The 18,222-nt window shown below is 35.1% G+C and overlaps 4 protein-coding genes across 6 annotated transcripts; 1 reads left to right on the forward strand and 3 right to left on the reverse strand.

Annotated features, from left to right (window-relative positions):
• Positions 1-8,353: 8,353 nt before the first annotated feature.
• LOC116349422 (protein kinase C-binding protein 1-like) lies at positions 8,354-10,249 on the reverse strand. 3 transcript variants are annotated; one of them, XM_031780831.1, is made up of 6 exons: positions 10,165-10,249; positions 9,952-10,102; positions 9,707-9,863; positions 9,464-9,652; positions 9,219-9,394; positions 8,354-9,158 (listed from the first exon to the last, which is right to left on the reverse strand). In XM_031780831.1, exons 2-6 carry the CDS (start codon positions 10,069-10,071, stop codon positions 8,463-8,465), a joined length of 1,338 nt encoding a protein of 445 aa, XP_031636691.1. In that variant the 5' UTR covers positions 10,072-10,102; positions 10,165-10,249; the 3' UTR covers positions 8,354-8,462. The 3 variants fall into 3 exon arrangements, with proteins under 3 accessions (XP_031636691.1, XP_031636692.1, XP_031636690.1); XM_031780832.1 differs by having other exon boundaries at positions 9,464-9,628; positions 9,952-10,188; XM_031780830.1 differs by having other exon boundaries at positions 9,952-10,188.
• A 989-nt stretch (positions 10,250-11,238) lies between these two features.
• LOC116349426 lies at positions 11,239-12,870 on the reverse strand. Its single transcript, XM_031780837.1, has 5 exons — positions 12,811-12,870; positions 12,635-12,697; positions 12,407-12,563; positions 11,936-12,279; positions 11,239-11,867 (listed from the first exon to the last, which is right to left on the reverse strand). The coding sequence occupies exons 1-5, from the start codon at positions 12,811-12,813 to the stop codon at positions 11,310-11,312; spliced, it is 1,125 nt and encodes a 374-aa protein (XP_031636697.1). The 5' UTR covers positions 12,814-12,870; the 3' UTR covers positions 11,239-11,309.
• Positions 12,871-13,211: 341 nt separating this feature from the next.
• Positions 13,212-16,051, forward strand: LOC116349413 (protein kinase C-binding protein 1-like). Its single transcript, XM_031780821.1, has 5 exons — positions 13,212-13,466; positions 13,655-13,817; positions 13,969-14,120; positions 14,187-14,375; positions 14,461-16,051. The coding sequence occupies exons 1-5, from the start codon at positions 13,329-13,331 to the stop codon at positions 15,805-15,807; spliced, it is 1,989 nt and encodes a 662-aa protein (XP_031636681.1). The 5' UTR covers positions 13,212-13,328; the 3' UTR covers positions 15,808-16,051.
• Positions 16,052-16,188: 137 nt separating this feature from the next.
• On the reverse strand, positions 16,189-17,784 carry LOC116349412 (protein hold'em-like). Its single transcript, XM_031780820.1, has 4 exons — positions 17,539-17,784; positions 17,161-17,392; positions 17,068-17,101; positions 16,189-17,008 (listed from the first exon to the last, which is right to left on the reverse strand). Exons 1-4 carry the CDS (start codon positions 17,782-17,784, stop codon positions 16,189-16,191), a joined length of 1,332 nt encoding a protein of 443 aa, XP_031636680.1.
• Between the last annotated feature and the right edge of the window lie 438 nt (positions 17,785-18,222).

The following is an 18,222-nucleotide window of genomic DNA, read 5'->3' on the forward strand; positions in this document are numbered from 1 at the left end:
TTTGTTTCTTATCAAAATATTTAGACCGTCTCAAGAAGACCATTCAAATTGATTTGCAAATAAAATGTATTCTCCTTTTTCTTGGCCCGTTCTTGGTTTTAATCTCGAGCAAATCGAAGTGATTCTGTATTCTAAATGATTCGTGCCATTTTTTTAAAATTAATTGCGAAAGTCGCCCAATGAAATCGAATCATTATATCATTCTTATCAAATTCATTTTAAATCAATCATGAATTACATACATCTTTGAAATCCTAACATTCTAGCCTAAAGTTACAAAAATATTTTAAATAAAAAAATTGTAAAAACAAATCGACAAAATAAATTATTTCTTTTGATTGATCATAAAAATGGGCTCGAAATTCATATTCGCCGATCAACGTCATAAAACGACATTTTCATTGATTGTCACTCATTCATTATAGTCCTTGTGTAGACACTAAACTGTACTGCAGTGTCGTGGTATGTGTATTGACAGTTCTAATTGAAATCAAGGCGAGAACGACAGAGCTTCTTTAAACTGAAATTTCCTTATACATAAATAAAAAGGAACTTACATCCGTAAGTCTAACTTTTCCGCACCGTTTCCGAATTTCTTCCTTTACCAAACTGGTAGTGCAGTACTAATTCAATAACTAACTCTTATTTAGCAGTCAAGTTTTTTGGCCAATTAATAAAGTATTGAAGTATAAATATTAGGGTGCTTCACTTTTTGCACATTTTGCAGAACTATGTCGACTTGTGAATCTTATTAACTTTTCAATTAAAAGTCTCAAAAACGAAAAATTTGTATGGGAGGAACCCATAATTTTGATTGAAATTTCTTAAAACTTTCAGAATGTCATTTTTTTGTATAAAAAATAGCCTGTGCAAAATTTCACGTTATTAAGGTTGCATACAAAAATTCAATTTTTCGCGATTTTTTCAAAGAAACTCTGTTAAAACTTGATTGTATCTCGAAATTAACGCCGGATTCGATTTTCACGTGCCAAAAACCCCCCAATACACATTTCAAACTTGAATTTACGTCTCTGGGGAAAGATTTATCAAGTTAACAAATTTTTGCATACCATACCCCTTATGGGTACACCATCATGGTGTCACCATGGATACACTGATGCACGAATATCGCTGAAAAACAATACCAGCCTATTCCTCACAACCCCCAATCACCCCGTAAAATCAGATTTGGATTTGCTTTTCTCTAAGAAGAGTTATCGTGCTAACAAATTATCTATTGATTTTTGCGTACACCATACAGGGTACAGTGTACCACATCTCCACATTAACATGGCCAAAAAACCAATGCTCTGTGATTTTCTAGACCCAAAACGCATAGAAAAACTATATTTAGCGATTTCAAAACTTTGGGGTGATTGCAATACTTTACTGCACACAGTGGGTGTGCGGAAAAGTAAAATAAATATCCATTAAAAATAAGAAAAATACGATTTTGGTGAATTTTTCTCGTTATTACCGAGATCAAGAATGTCACAAATTCAAACTAAAGATGGAAACAGGTAATCAAGAGAGTGATGAAACTTCGAACACGATTCAACAGCATCGAAGAGCCGTAAGTAAAAATTATGAAAAAATATATCCTACGGTTATTTAGGACCTGTGACAAGAACTGGCACCAATTTGATTTTACTTTTTTGATGTTTAAGGAAATTGTTCACGAAAAATATTGTTGGGACTGTAACTGTTATATATATAACTATTACAGTTGCCAGAAATGCTTCCGATCATTTCATGGTGAGTGTCTGGCAAGATACGGACATCTTTCCAGCCGAATGGGCATGTCCAATATGCATTAGAAACTTCAAAAACTGATTTTGTCGGAAAGTGAGTGAAAATTAATGTGTGCAACGAGATTTTTGTTCGATCACAAAAAACGTCGATTAATCTTTCTTTCTCCATCTCTCAGACAATCAATTCTAGATTTTCTCAAATACACGATTGTCGATATTTTGCAAAATTTCAATTTTGCAATTTAACTTAAGGCTCTTTATCGTACAAAGTAAATAGTTTAATTATTTCTCCAATTACTGTAGTTCTAAGAGTTGCAACAAAGGTTAGAAAATCCGGGAAGTAATACTGCAAAAATTGTCAACCCAATAAACTTGAATCAAATGAACAATAAGGCCGATAATCACCTCTACGATAGTTTGGAAGCACTCTTAATGGATGTCGATTGTACTTTGCTCAATATCGGCTTACTTTGATACATTGGATTAACGTAAAATTTATTCATGTCATCTATGAATACCTCTTGACGGTTAAAATCTCAAGCAAATTTATTTCATTTTTTCAGGTGGAACAGCCAGAAGTTTGGTGAAATTTTGTAATGAACATATCGAGAATATTGAAGGTTGTTCTGATTGCTATGAAAACAGACACAAATATCCGGAAGAATGGCGCTTTATGACATGCAGCAAGCCGAATATCGTGCTATGGACAAAAGGGTTCAGTATCCGAAAATATTTGCCGGTCAAACAATATCCATTATAAATTATAAACAAATCAAAGTCGTTCGCTTTGATGACACCAGTTTGAATTTCGTCAACATTAGAGCAAAAAATTGCTACATGTGCTCGTGAAGGCAATGTATCCCGATTACAATGGTCCACTCCCTTTAAGGGAGTCCCTTATAATTTAAATGACATCAAAGAAATGGATAATGACTTTAGTCAGTCAAATAGTGACTGTAGCAGAATTTTTAAAGAAAATGGTGGAAATTTCAGCAGTGATAGATCCAATAAAGACAGCAATGAGGAAAGCCAATTTGATGATTCCAACGAAAACCAGTTTGGTACAAGGACCTAAAGAAGGAAACGACGTCGCTTTTCAAAAAATATTCATATCCGAAGCCATGCTACGCCTAACAATAACAGTCAAGACTTGATTGACAATACCGACACCAATTTCGGTAGAAAAATTCCAAGGAAGAGACTACGTATCTGAATATCAAAAGGCGATAAATGAACTTAAAAAAGAGTATAATGGTAAATTAGCCAATATTCTGAACTTCATCGCAACTCAAAGTTCAAATCAATGAATCCAGGTGAGAAAAAGTGTTTGGTATGGAAAATAAAGAAATAAATTAATTTAATTCATTTACTACAGGAAATTCCATAAAGGATCACACAGCAATTCCATAAAATATGAATATAGATCCGCAACTCCAACACCTAATTGCATCTTCAATGATTGACTTTGTTTACTTTTAAAAAATTTATATTTATATCCTAGTTTATATCGGACTGTCTCAAAACAACCGTCATTTTTTAAATTGTTTCGTAAATAAAATTTCTCTTTTAACTGTCTTGTTTTTTTAAACTAGGCTTGAATAAATGGAAGTGATTCTGTATTCTTTGTGGTGAGATGAGGGAATTTTTCTTATGGCCTGGCGATATTATACTCTCAATTGTTAGCGGTCATTATACAAAATCCATGTCTGGTTATTATCTACACGTTAAACTACAATCAGACACAACTAAAGGTAATACTCATTCCGGAAAAGTATCTTCAATATTGAATGAACTCATTTGAATTGATTTGATTGGAAAATTGCAGCTTTTTTTTACTATCTGCCACTTGGTATTATATGCACTATGAATATTGTGCTTTTCATTTTGACTGCGTCAAACATTTACCGAACTAAGTACATTATAAAGAAGATATTGACGAGCGAGAGAAAGTCGAAGAAAATATGAAGAATAACTCAGACAAGTAATACATTGTAATATCATCTACTTTATTGATATTGTTTGATTGTAACGACTGTTTATTTTAATGGGCTGTGAAGTACTGGTGGAGGCTACCAAATCAATTGTAACGAGTCATGATCTTTTTGTGTATACTGATATTGACTGAGAAACGATGGACAGCAACGGAAAATATTTTTAGACATTTATGATGGTCGCGTTCCAAGATGCAAGTAATTTCAAAAAATTTCAAAATTGTAAAGGGGTAATTTTCAGCTTCACCATTCTATCTTAATCTCCAGCTTTTTCCGTTTTACTTTTCCGCACACCTAGTGTAGGGAAGGTATTGTATTAGGCCAAAAAATTAAAGTCATCCCAAAACATGTTTTCTTTGCATATTTAATGTAGAAAACACGATTGGAGATGATTTTGGGGCATATTAATGTGCGTCGCTGTGTGTGATGTGTCCTGTGTCCTGTGCCCTGTGTCCTGTGCCCTGTGTCTTGTGTCCTGTGTCCTGTGTCCTGTGTCCTGTGTCCTGTGTCCTGTCCTGTGTCCTGGGTCCGAATGGACACAATCCATACATTTTACTTTTTTGATCATTTTTCAACCATTTTGGTGACACGATGGTTTCGTGCTCAGACATGAAATTCAAAATCTGACTTTACGGGATGATTGGGCGTTACGAGGAATAGATCTGGTCAAATTTTCAACGACATTGATTGATCGATGTAAAACTTAGACTCTGTAGAGGCACTTATGAGAAAAATGCCTTAAAATGATATTCTTTCAATTTGAACGCTGAAAGACTGTGTAGTGGGGGTTTTTTGGCACGAGAAACCCGAATCTGATGTTAGTTTTAAGATGCAATCAATTTTTCACAGACTTTTCATACAAAAATCGAAAAAAAAATTCATTTTTGTATGAAAGACTTGCCTTTGACTGTAATGATGTGAAACTTTGAACAGGCTATTTTTTGGATTGAAATTTCTTTAGACTTAGTATGATTATTTATTTTGATAAGAAAATAATATTCACAAGTTTTCACGGTAATTTAAGTTACTGCAACCATACATAGACCATCCTTTCTGTTTATTCCCAAAATTTCGGTTCCAAGCGGAAAAGTCAGCTTGCGTACGTAAGCCTCTTTATTTTTTTTGCTTTTCACTTTTTTTGGCGAAAATTCCCAGCAAATTGAAACATATTTTCACGATTCCATCTCCTTTCTATCCAAATCTCCAGTTTTTTTGGCCTTTTATTTTGTTTTAAAAGTTCATACTTTTTTCAATTGGGGCAATTTCCCAAATCCATTCTCCAGGAGGGTGAATAGACCGCTCGAACCCATGGTTAAAAGCCAATCCTAGCATCGAGACAGGACGTACAAGGCGTTCAAAGAACGCAATAACTCACGCGCACTTTTAAAATCTAATATCACATTGTATTCAATTATTTACGTCTGACAATAATCTTTATTTTATTCATTGTAAATATTGTGCTTTTCATTATGACTGCTCCTAGAAGATATCAAGACAAGAAATGTACAAGAAGGATGTTTGAGGAGGTAATGCTGATTGAATAGAGTCTCTATTATAGAGACCTTTAAGAAAATAAATAAAAAATGATCAGAATTTTTTAAGTTTAATCGTTTATTGAAGGAAATCTTGAAGCAAACATTATGTATAAAAAAATGTGTATTTAAATAGTCAAAAAATGATTAATGAATATTATTGGAACCTATAACGAAACAAAGTTTATAAACAATTTATTTATTTGAAGTACTAAAAACTAAAATGAACATTTTAAATTGATTACGATTTCATATTTAGTTCAAATCAAATCAGTGTTCAACAGATGAATGAAATCGTCACTCAAGTGTGGGAGCTGCAAGGAAAACCCTTGCTAGGAGCTGCTCCTTACAAAATCACCACGCTCTTCTGTATGTGCTTGGTAGTCACGTTGCTTCACAAATAAAATATCATACTCTGGTGTTCAACCATCTCTTATTAGCTTGTAGAACATCAAGAGGAATACAAAAATTTGACCTTTTGAACTCAATCGATAATGGTATTGTCAGCTCCAAATCATTATCACGTGCAAGTGCCAACATTGAATTGTATTCGTCTGAATTTTTAATATTTGAACCAAGAAAACGAACCTCTTGCAAATTTCGACCGTATCTCAAGGCTTCTTTTATTCCATTGATAGTGACTTTAAAGGAATAAACGTTCAAGTGCTTCAAAACTGGAAGACTCTGAACGACGTTCATTAACTCTTCATCTGAAACCGGGAACAGTTCAAGTTTTGTGATCGATTTCAATTTGACCAAACTTTCAATAAATCCCGGAAAGATTCTGATAGACAATTTTTCTAGCGGCACGCAATTTTCGGCCATGGTATCAAGTAGGCTTTGAATCGACATGTCACGACAGTGAATTTGTAGGCTTTTCAAGTGACGAAGTCCGCTCAAGACCATAAAATCCATATCATTTTTATTAGTGTTCAAAGACAAATTTTCGAGCAATAGTAACCGTTTGCCAATACAATCAAGAATCGATTGATTGAATATCATTCTATTCAACTGAAAACGTCGTAGTTGTGGATTGAGTTGTATGAATTCAGTTATAACGTCGTTATCTGTATCGACCGAAATATAAAATAGTTCAATGTTTTCCAATTCGGGAAATTCACGTGCAAGCCAATCAAGTTCGTAAAAGTACATGTCATGGAATGTCAATCTTTGCAACGGTGGCATCACATTAAAACCACGAAATTCACCGCCACACATGCTAAAATACTCGAGAACCCGGAACGGTGATCGTGTACGCAAATCAACAATTTGGCATTGTGAAGTTTCCAATGCTTTTAATGTTTCGCCACAAAAGTCGGCGATCACGTTATATGTGGCTTGATTAGTTTTAATACCATACAAATGAATTTCTTGTAGAAAGTGACCAAAAATACTTAAAAATTTGGGCATACGTTCAAATGATAAATTATAAGTGAGTGACGAGTTTTGTGAATAAAAAATTTCATAACCGACTTCGAGGTACTTGAACCGCTTTGGATAACACTCTTTCGCATTTACCTGATATCGAACGCAGACCTCGGCTGCGCTCAAAAAGTCAGCGATATTTTGCATCCGACGAAACATTTCTTGGATGCAATCATCGTTAAGAGCATTTAAAATGTTATTTCGAGAATGTTGTAGCGGAGCAACGTTTATATCAACATCGGCATCAAGTTTCATTTTATTATCAAAATCAATTAATTTGATGTTGCTGGAGTCATCGGATTGGTGATTTTCTCGACAATCCAAGCGCAATTGTTTCTTTAACGCAATTTTCTTGTCCATTTTTTTATTCTTCCCCTTGATTAAATCAATATGAGGCTGAAGTTCTCTTTCATCTAATACAACGTTTGTATTAGCCTCGGCATCAGTTTCTATTTTCTGATCATTGTCATGAGTAATTTCGGCCATGATGGCTAGGTAGGTGCTGTTAAAGTAATACAAACACAATATTTATTAAAATACTTTCTCGAATAAGTAAAATTTTAGTTTTCAATCAAATAAATAACTATTTCTTTTTCACTTTCAAAAGTACTTACCGAAAAGATCCACAAAAATTCACAATAAATCAGCACTGGAAAACTTTTTGTGAACGAAACAAGAGAAAAAGCTATGAGTGTAAAATATGATGATTTGTTAAAAAAAAGTCCGACCGACTCGTGTGTTGTCTAAAACAGTAATGATTTACTCTCGACAGATTAAGTTTGTCATTTCTGTTGCCCATGCAACAGTTGCCGTTGGTGCTGAATATAGAAACTATGAATACTAATTAGTATGGGTTATTATTTAGTTTTGTATTCAACCATCAGATGTGGGTTGAGGTATTCTTTAATTCATTTAAAGAAATGTTTTTACGTGTCTTGGAAGGTAAGCAGGTAGATAAAGACATTTCTTGAAAAGGGACACCTGCTTACACCATATAGGTAATGATCTGGATTTTTTTTTAACCGAAATACCAAGTTAACAAACGAAGACGCATCAATATATGTCTTTAATGACTGGAGCTGTGGTAGACGGTAAAAAAAGTTCAAGGTCATGAACATTGAACAATGTCTCATTAGTTAATTAATAAATTCCCTTAATAAAACCTTCATTCAAATTATTTTGACAAATAAAAAAAAATAGAAGAGAAACAAATATTTGTGATTGATTACGCCATTTCCAAATTGTAGAATATTTTTATAGTCAAAACTCCTCTTTATTAGAGTTTTTGTCCCATTAATGATCAAAAAAGCAAGTGAATTACGATTGCTACCTCCTTCTCTCCTAAAGTAAAAAAAAACACAAAGTTATGACACAAAAGACTGACGTCGTGTAATTTCGTTATTAAATATACCTGTTGTTGGATGGTAAACAATATTTGAAAATGATAATTCAGAAAATATTCAATTTAATTATGTTGGCCAATAAGAATGGCCATTATATTCGACTTGGCGGATAGTTCTCTACAACTAAAGATAGATTTTCGGTTTTAAAGATAGATTTATGAAATGCAAAACAGAAGTTTCATGTAAATTCAACATTTTTCGAAGACTTCAGTTTAAATAAAATGGGTGAATACGTAAAAGTCCAAAAATTCTCTTGGTCATAGAATTATTTATGTTTCAAACAGAAATAAAAAAAAGTGAAAAAAATAATCGAGTGAATGTTGAATGAAAATATATTATGATTGGTCCTATTTATCGTTCTTAGTCACTGTCTGAATCGCTAGTATCCTTTTCCCTGATCGAATAATTATCGTCTGGCTCGTAAAGCGATTCACAACGGCGATCGCAGAAGACCGGCGACGGAATACGTTCACGACAATGTCCACATTGGATGAAATCGGCCATTCGCTTTAAGTTCCGTATTTTATCGTTTTTCTTCTTTATTTTTGCGTTGCTTTGTTCTTTAAGCACCGTTAATTGTTGTGCCAATCGAGTTTTTTCGTCTTCCAATTCGACGATTCGACGTGACAATGCTTCAAAATGCATTTTTACATCGTCCCCAATGATACTTCTGGAGATTGTCTGAGTCGGCATTGATTCCACCTGGCTTACGGATGGTGGTGCTCCACGCTTTCTCTTCAATTGACCAGCCTTGGCTTTCGATTCATCAGAGTTGGCATCTGCTCTGTTGACGTGCACTGATTTGGGTAGTGCCTTCAAGTGAATCGCCTTTGGTACATCATTTGATGACGATGGCCCTAATGGACTTGGACCAGCAAATTGATTTGTATCGTGTTGAAAACCCATTGAACGCACTATAAAACGTTGCTTGTATGCACCGGGAAACATGGACATCAAGCTTTGTTCAAGCATCTGAGCATTTAGCATCACCTTACTTTCAGTTGGATTGAATGAGCCGAATTTTTCGACAACATTTCGAATATGAACATTGAGCTCCTGTTCAAAAAAAAAATTGTTAAATAAAGCAATTCCAATTGAATAAGACTTTGTCCTTACCATCAGAGCATTGTTGAATTCATCGGTTTGTGCGCTTTGAATGGGATTTCGTTGTGCATATAAAATGCATTGAGTCACTGGTACATCGTCTTGAGTGTGATCACCAAAAAACACGACATTTGCCATGGCACCAGTGATTGACATAAGCTTTGCCGGCCAGTACGGAAAGTGAGTTCCTTTGGCCATAACGGTTAATACAGTAAAATTAATTTACAAAAATGTAAAAGATAGCACGCGAAACTCACCTTTACTAAAAATGATTAGATGCGGTTTTGTGCATACTTTAACGAAATAATTGTCGTGATCGGTAGCCCAGTTTTCAAAACATTCGGGGCATGTCCGAATACTCTTTACATCGCGATGGCACAATTCAGACAAACGATTGATGACATGTTTAACCCCTCCTTCAGCTGTGATGGACGAAATAAATAAACCTCATAGGATCGGTTAAGAATCCGGTTTTATGGTGGCGAAATAATGATACTTACTCCCAAAATGAATGTAGTAGCTTCGAACCAACGCTTTGATATCCGCCAAAAATTCATCAACGTTGGCATAGCTGTCAAACTTGCGTGCTATCCCATTCAGACCAATCGTACTAACCATTGAATGTGGCGATGAAATTCCATTTTTGAGAATGTTGTACTAGAAAATATGCAATGCAACAAAATACCAAATTAAATGTGGTTTCCACACAGCACCAATCTCTTGAAAAATGAAGTGACACTCTTACCTCTTCCATTTGCATGATGTTTATCAAACTGTACTTCAATAGGCGCAATTGATTTTTGTGTAATTGCAAAGCAGCCGATTTGGATGATGTTTGGATTTGGCGAACAATCGGTGTATTCATTGTGTCTTCACTTGGCTTTCACTTTATATAGCTGAAAATAATTTGGTTTTTACTAAAACGGTGATATTTTTTTCCAGAGAAAATAAACAATACCACGTGGAACTAGGATCGAAAGAATATTCGCGAAAACTCTATGATAAATGTCATTGGTATTTGACAGCTCAACGGTTCATCGCGTTCCGTGTAAATATGAATTGAGTTCGTTTAATGATGTTTCGTTACTTTTCTTATGCTCAAAGGACAATTTCATATTTTCAATATAGAATCTAATCTAATAACATATATAGCTTCGGTTATAGTCAATTCCGCATAAAAATACCTTCAAAATAGTTAGAACTTTATGTAACCATAGTCGATTCAATCGACTCGATTGATACAAATCTACTATTTATCAAATGGAAATGACTTTCCATAGGGTGGAATATTTTTTTGAATTTCGAGGCATATCTTGATGGCCACTTGGTCTTATAGTCCCCAGATTCAAGATATGAAGAAATTTTCAACCTGCGGTTTCATATAAGACAGCGACTTGAAAGGAAAGGAGGTACACTTTACTGGAAAATCATGAAAAATTGCAGTAACTCAATCACCATGAAAACTTGTGAATCTTATTTTCTGACCAAAATAAGTAATATAACCAAGTTTCATGAAATTTCAAACAAAAATAAAGGTGCCTCCCATACAAAATTTTCGATTTTTGGTTTTTGAGGAAAAAAATAAATTTTTTAAAATTCCTTCATATCTCGAATCTAAGGACTATAAGACATGTTTTCCCAAGTTTTCGAATTTGACGGCAAGCTACTTTTTTACAACAAAAACAGATCGGACAAGATGGCCTATATCACACACCAATAGATATAGTTACGGTTTTTTTCTTTTTCTTTTCCCGTATTTATTAAAAACTAAAACATTAAATTAATAAATACCGAACCAAAAAGTTTGCGAGCAAACATCAACATTTTCATTAGAATTAGTTCATAAAACATATCTTGTAACTAGATTTAAGCAAAAATAAAATAAAGTTACGCTCTTGAAAAAAAAAATGTTTTCCCAAGTGGCCATAAAATTGTGCCAAAAATGTTCCACCCTACTTTCGAACTAAAACTACATTTAAATATTTTGGATAAGCTCCGCAAAATTCATTTTGTGTAAAAAACGCAATCAATGTTCAATGAATTATGGAATTTATTGAAAAGTTCACATTTCTTCAGAGGTCATAAGAAAGTGGTAAATATTTTTTAGTTGTAATCAAATTGGCAGTTTTGGCTACAGAAAACCGGTCCATCAATAGCTTCTTCACATGTTGCGCACTTTGGTCCGCGATCTGACATCAATTGTTGCTTCAACTCGATGATATCTTTTTTGTATTGCTCGGCAAGCTCTTGTGCTGCATTTCGCTCTCTCTCCAACTGGTCAGCTTTTAAAAGCATCATTTGCAAATCGATTAGTGTTGGCTTCACTTCACTTGCTGCTGAAGTTGGAAAACTTTTGCGCCCAAGTTGAGTTGACATACTTTTGCGCGCTGGTTTGTTTGAAAATGTTTTGCGTGCTCGTTGAATCTCGCGCTCCAAGGATGGCTGGATGTCCGATTCGGCTTCAACGCCAATTTGAGATCGAACGGTCGCTTGTGATGTGGATGCTTCGGGCCAACTTGACATTCGGTTGTTATCAAAAGTGCATGTGGGAAACATGCATGATCGCTGAATTTCATATATTTCCGGAATCAGCATGGTTTTATAGATTGTTGGTACGAAGTCGAATCTTTCTTTGACATTTTCAATATATTTCGACAGCTCCTGGTGAGAAAATAAAGCAAACCATTGAACTTATTTAAATGACATAAAGGTGGCTCTTTAACGCTCACCTCTCTTGCCGATAAAATGTCTTCATTTTTGACTTGGCGACCAGGAAATCGTTCTGGATACAAAATACACTTATCAGCCAAGATATCCGCCTGAGTGTGGTCGCCAAAGAAAACAACGGTCACTACAGTCCCGTTTAGTTCCATGACTTTTGCTGGCCAGAGGGGACTGTCATCCAAATTGACGAACACCAACAAATGAGGTTTACTGCAAACCTTTGTGAAATAGTCGGAACTGCTACTTGTCAACCATATGTCATAACAATCTGGGCACATACTAATGTTTTTGACCTCACGTTTGCACAATTCTAAAAATTGGTCGGTGATATGCTTGATATGATAATTGCCTGAAATTGAAAAATGTTTGCTTCAGTTTGTAGATTAAAGGAAGAAGAGAGAACTAAGGATTAAATGAGAAAGAAGAAAGTGAGAGAAGGAGAGAATGTGACACATTTTAAGAGAGAGTCGATGTACCTGGGTTCTTCGCCAAATAGCTGTCAACTAGGTTATCGATGTCCGTCAAATATTCGTCAATATTTGTATACATGCCCAACTTTTCGCTAATTGCACGCAATCCAATTGTACCGGCCGACGTATCGTATGCATCCAATGGATCCTCTAGATCCCCAAACTGAAATAAATTTCCATCGTAAATCAAGCACCAATTTTCTATGGACCAAAACACATTTTCTACAGCCTCACCTTGCCATTTTGGATAATGCCAATACCATCCCAGCTTCGTTTCAAGAGACTTAGTGGACTCAACTGATCCATAATGTCGTTCAATTAAAACAAATAGATTATTTAATGAATGTTTTTTAGATAAATGTTTTAGAAGAGCTATACAAATGACGCTATTGTAAATAATGTCAATTCACCATTTTTTGTGCTGATAATGCAAGTGGGTCCAATCTCGTCAAAGTTCGTTCAACAGAACGTAGAAGTATCGTTCACAGTGAGCGAATTTTTTTTATATACACAATTATGGGTGGGTCACAATTTAGGTGCGAATATACTAAAATCATGAGCGAAAAAAAAATGAATTTTGTCAAAAAAATTCCATGAAAAAATTTATTTTCGATTTTTTCTCATCGATATTCGAAGAAAATGTTATTTTTTAATCTTTATATCTCTTTCGCATTTTTTTTTCTTCAAACAGTAAACCATTTTCTTTCGATTAATTGTACAATCACAGCGTTGCCACATTGGACGCATCCATTAGTTTGGCGCTATTTGGCTGTCAAACACAAAGCGTTCGTCATTATTTCAACAGAATTCGTAGAGTGTGCACACGTTTTGGTCTTGTTATTATCGTCGAACAAAAAAGTTTGAAAATTTCCAAATCAAATTAAATTGAAATTAATTCGATCGAAAGGTAAATTGATAATTTTTCATCATGAGCACTGCTGTTACAGTAGTAAAAGATGTTGAAGACGTGAATAATCGCGAAAAACCGAGTGTAGCGGATTCAACACAAAACATTGAATTGCGGTTGTTGAATCACACCATGGATGAAATTATGAATGCAAAAACAGTAAGTTTTTTACAATTTTTTTTCTCTCAATTTGGGATATATTTTCTTTGGTGTTTGGACATGAAATGCAATAAAATTACATTAGTTTTTACAAAAGAACTTTCTATGAAATGATTGTGAAATCATTTGCATAAAAGATGATGTCGTCTCTTATATCGTATATGTTTTGTGGAAAAAAAATATTTCAGTATAAAAAATTGTGGAAGAAATTGTTGGACGACGATGATAATGTTGAAACCGATGGATTAAAAGGAATCCAATCCAAGGTTCAGAAATACCAATACAACGATTTGGAAGAATTCATGGACGATATCAAGCAACTGTCTCGGTGCTACAATGCCCATTATCCAAGTAGGTCGATTTGCATTGAATTTAAGGTTATCTTGGTTACGGTAAAAAAAAGATAAAACGAGTGTTTGTGTGTATGAATTTTGGTTTGACACAACACATTTTAGTTGTTAAGGTACATAACAAAGTCTAATCTGTCTTCAACAAATTGCAGAAACTATCACTATTCAAAATGCGGTAGAGGCATTGCTCGATTGGTGCAAACGTGATGTGAACAGCATTCAAACGTGCCCAGATTGCTTCGAGAATTACTTTGTTGATGAGAAAAACTACTTTACAATGGTGTGCACAAAGCCGCATTTGTTGGTAATAAACTAAATCTATTTTTTTAAATAAAAAATATAAAACAAAAACTTAATCTTAAAAATAAAGGTATTTGCCCAACTGGAAAATTACCCTGCCTGGCCAGCTAAAGTGATGAAAGTCGAAGAGAATGTGGTGAATGTTGAATTTTTTGGTGACCATACGGAAGATGATGTCCCATTTGAAAAGTGTTATTTGTACACTTATGCGATGGCCCACCAAAAAACCCGAAAACTTAACTTGAAAATAGCGCTCAACGTAAGAGATAAATAGAAATCTACTAAATGTTAACATTTTTTTTTCACTTCCAATTGAATATTTTTTTTTTTTTTCAATTCAATAGGAACTGGATGTCCACGTTGAAAATGTCAAGGCAAGATATGGTTCATTTGTTCCGTTCCCATCGAAAGTGCCCATTAGTGCTGACAATTGGCAAGCCCAATTAAAACTAATGATGCCCGGTGCATTCGATGGATCACAAGAAAATTTTCAAATTGAAATATCGTCATCGGATGATGAATCAGTAAATAGTGCCGAAGAAGCATTGAACTTAACAGTTGACGCAAATTCAACAACTGATATGTCCAAACAAGAATCGACTTCGATGGATCAAAGCCGAAATGAGGCCAAGCGAAAGAAACAACCAAATGATGATGATTCAGATTCGTCGTCGGTTTATTCTGAATCGGAAGAAGTTTTTTCCCCAAACAAGAAGCATCGTCGTTCTTCAGTTGTGTACGAAGGTGATACAGAAAACAATGGTCAATTGGAAGACGACGAAACTCAAGACATTGTATTTGACGAAGAAGAGAATGGGTTGAACGGAAGCAACGTTTCAGAAAACGAAATGCAAGAGAAGACGATGGATGCTGACAACGAGCAAGAGGCCGCATCGCAAAAGGACGAAACACAGGTCAATGAAAATGTGGTCGAAGATAAAGAACAAGAAGGCGATGGTCAGGACACCGAAATGCCACAGGACAAAGCTCAAAATTCTGAATCGCAAGACGATGAAAATGAAACGGAACCAAATCTGGTACAAGCCAATGTACAAGATAAGGTACCAGATGACAATGAACAGCAAGTTCAATCACAAACTGGCGACGGTCATGACATGCAAATGACACAAGACAAGGTGCCAGAAGAAGGTGAGCCCAATGTTGATCCGCAAGAAGATAATGACGTCGAAATATCACAGGTCAACAGAGATAAACAAATCGAATCACAACCAACAAACGGTATGCAACAACAAGAAGGTTCACAAGACGAAGACGACAATGAACGACGTGACGTGCAAGAATTGACAACAAACACCGAAAATAATACGGCCGATACGAATGGTAGTGGTAACGATTCTGGCAACATATTACATGCTGAAGCCGGCGATGCTCCATTCACATCTCGTGCATTGATTGGCACAATGAAGGCCAGACTTGAAATAATGAACGAAGATAAATTGGACGCTTTGATTCGTTTGAAAGATTTGAAAGAAACCAAGGCCAAACTCAAAAATGATATCGCCGAATTGGACGATAAAATCCAGAATATGAAATATCAAATTTTCGTGACCGAACATGAAGTCATGTGCACAGAATGCGGTACTTCATTGCGTGGTGAAAAATACTTTTGCAGCACCAGCTGTGAAAATGTATACATAGAAAATGCCCGATTGAAAAGTCGTCAGGACTAAAGAACCTGATCGTTCGCAACAACAACGGAGTAATCTAACTACTTCATCACAAACATTCGCTTTTTTTTTCATTTTTTATAGTTGAATTTTTTCCGTTTTCATTAATATTTATTCTGAAGGTACATTTATTTAATATAAAAGTTCCGTTCTATAACCAAAAAAAAAACATTAGTTCGTTAAATATGTTAACTTTATTTTGCCGAAATAAAAGATGTTTTTTGTATTATTTTTTCCAAATCTGGAATTGTCAGGGTGTATAAAGTTTCTTGAACAATTATTGAATTTCAGATGAATTGAATAGGTACAATTGAGCAAAAGGTAAAGTATTTCATTGAAAAAGTAAAAAAAAATCTTAAAGCATGAAGGAAAATTGTTGATTGTCTATGGCTTCAACACTTCTGCCACGTCGTGTGAGTTGTGTGTCTCGATGCTAACAATGCTAGCAAAGTATTCGGTTTTTGATTTGAATCGCACGATTAACTTAACGGCGAATCGTTCCAGTATGAATTTATTGAAAATGGCATCGACATCATCTTCAGCCATTGATTTAAGACCTTGTGCCGAATGACCAAGTATGTGTTGAGCGTGTTCATCAACAATGCGACAGTTCAAAGTGCCAGAATGATCGGTTACTGAAACGGCCATATAAACTTTGTCCACATATCTCGGTCCGTTCGACTGTATCGAGTCACAATTGGGCATTCCGCATTCATTGCGATTCAAAAGCAACTTTTTACAATTTACGCAGCTTTTGACAATTGCAGCATTGATATCAAATTTTGTAATCACACCATATACAATGGCTGCTATTTCTTTGGTCGGATCACGTTCCATTTCGTCACGAATACGATGCACTGACATCACATCTTTGATTGCATCGGGTCCGATGGATTTTTGTTTATTACTCTTCAATTCGTTGTATTTTTCCACACTAATTGAGTGAATATGCGCCATAATCTCGTTGGAACGTGACGAATTCGCTGGATTTTCGATGATAATCGTTCGGGAAGTAATTGATAACACCGTTGATCGCTCGAAAGACGAGTACTCAAAGCGAATATCCACCAATTGCAAAATTGTTTCCATTGGCTTCCAGAGTTCCATTCGTGCTTGATATTCTGGATTCCAAACGACCATCGACACTAATTCCGTTGTTCGATCCATTAAACAGACTTTGCGCACCGTTTTTTCACCAAATTTTCTGTAAATTCAGAACATTAATTGAAAGAACTTTAGGCTAGATTAGATATTCATACTCACGTTTGTACTGATCGCGGCGGCTCTACACCTCTTACTACAAAATACAAAAACGAAAAGTAAAATTGCATTAAATTTTAGAGGCAAAATATTTACCCAAAACCACCACATCTGCTGTGACTGAATCCGATCCAGGACGGCACACAAGATCGTCCAATTTAAGGGCCAACGACGTCGGTTTGACAGCTTGATTTCGAAGCCGAAGTAAGTAGTCCGTTTGTTCTATGGCACGGTGTATGTACGATTTGCCTTCATTCACACTCAGTTCAAATGGCGATGTAGTACGTGGATTATAGTTGCTACCGCTGTTCTTTAGCAAAACTTTTGGCTAAAATGAAACCGAGCGAAAAAATAAGATTTTAAAGAATGAAAAATATACGCTAGAAAAATATCTCGAATTAAATTCGCAAAAAAAAGATTGGACGGAAACTTCAGTAATAAATTGATATTAATAATAAAATGTATGATTTTAACCTGATAAATGGAAATGATGTCACCAATTTTGTAGGCGCGAGCACAATTCTTGATGAATTGCTCCGAACCCCAAACTGTGCAATTGATGAAATGATCTTTTGTATCGCGTACGGTGAATGTGATAACACCACCATTCCGACCAGGAGCGAACAGCCTTTGCTCTGATTTTGCGATGATCAGTGTATTGAGGAAAAAGGAGTGTGAACTCATCGTTAGATCTTTTATTTGACAATATACGTTAGCCATTTTTGGACGATTTTTTGAAGCGGTGACCAATGTTCGACAATCAAACTCCTTGAAATCTGTGCTACTTCGGGAGTATCGTCTATAAAATCAAAATTGAAAGTTATCCTTTGAATTTTACTGTGAGAAAGAATACTTGAAGTTTACTTTGAATTTTTATAGAACTTTGAGGTGCTTCTTGGTGTGGTCAATATAGACGTTCGATATTCAAATTTGGCCACGCTTAATAATTTTTTTTTCAAGTTACGCAAAAAACAATTTGGCACTTACACAGTCACAAATGAAAAAAATGAAATAAAAGTCAGTTTTCTCAAAAGCTAGAAATGAATATTTCGGAAGTAACAACATTTTCTATTTCAAAAAGTAAAAAATTTCGTGGGATTGAATGCATTCAATGGGAAATGTCAAAATATGTCGGTTAATTCGTGCAAACATCAGGAG

The sequence above is a fragment of the Contarinia nasturtii genome, unplaced genomic scaffold (genome assembly GCF_009176525.2).
Source record: "Contarinia nasturtii isolate CC-2019 unplaced genomic scaffold, AAFC_CNas_1.1 Cnas_scaffold_2862, whole genome shotgun sequence".
NCBI classification, from domain to species: Eukaryota; Metazoa; Arthropoda; class Insecta; order Diptera; family Cecidomyiidae; genus Contarinia; species Contarinia nasturtii.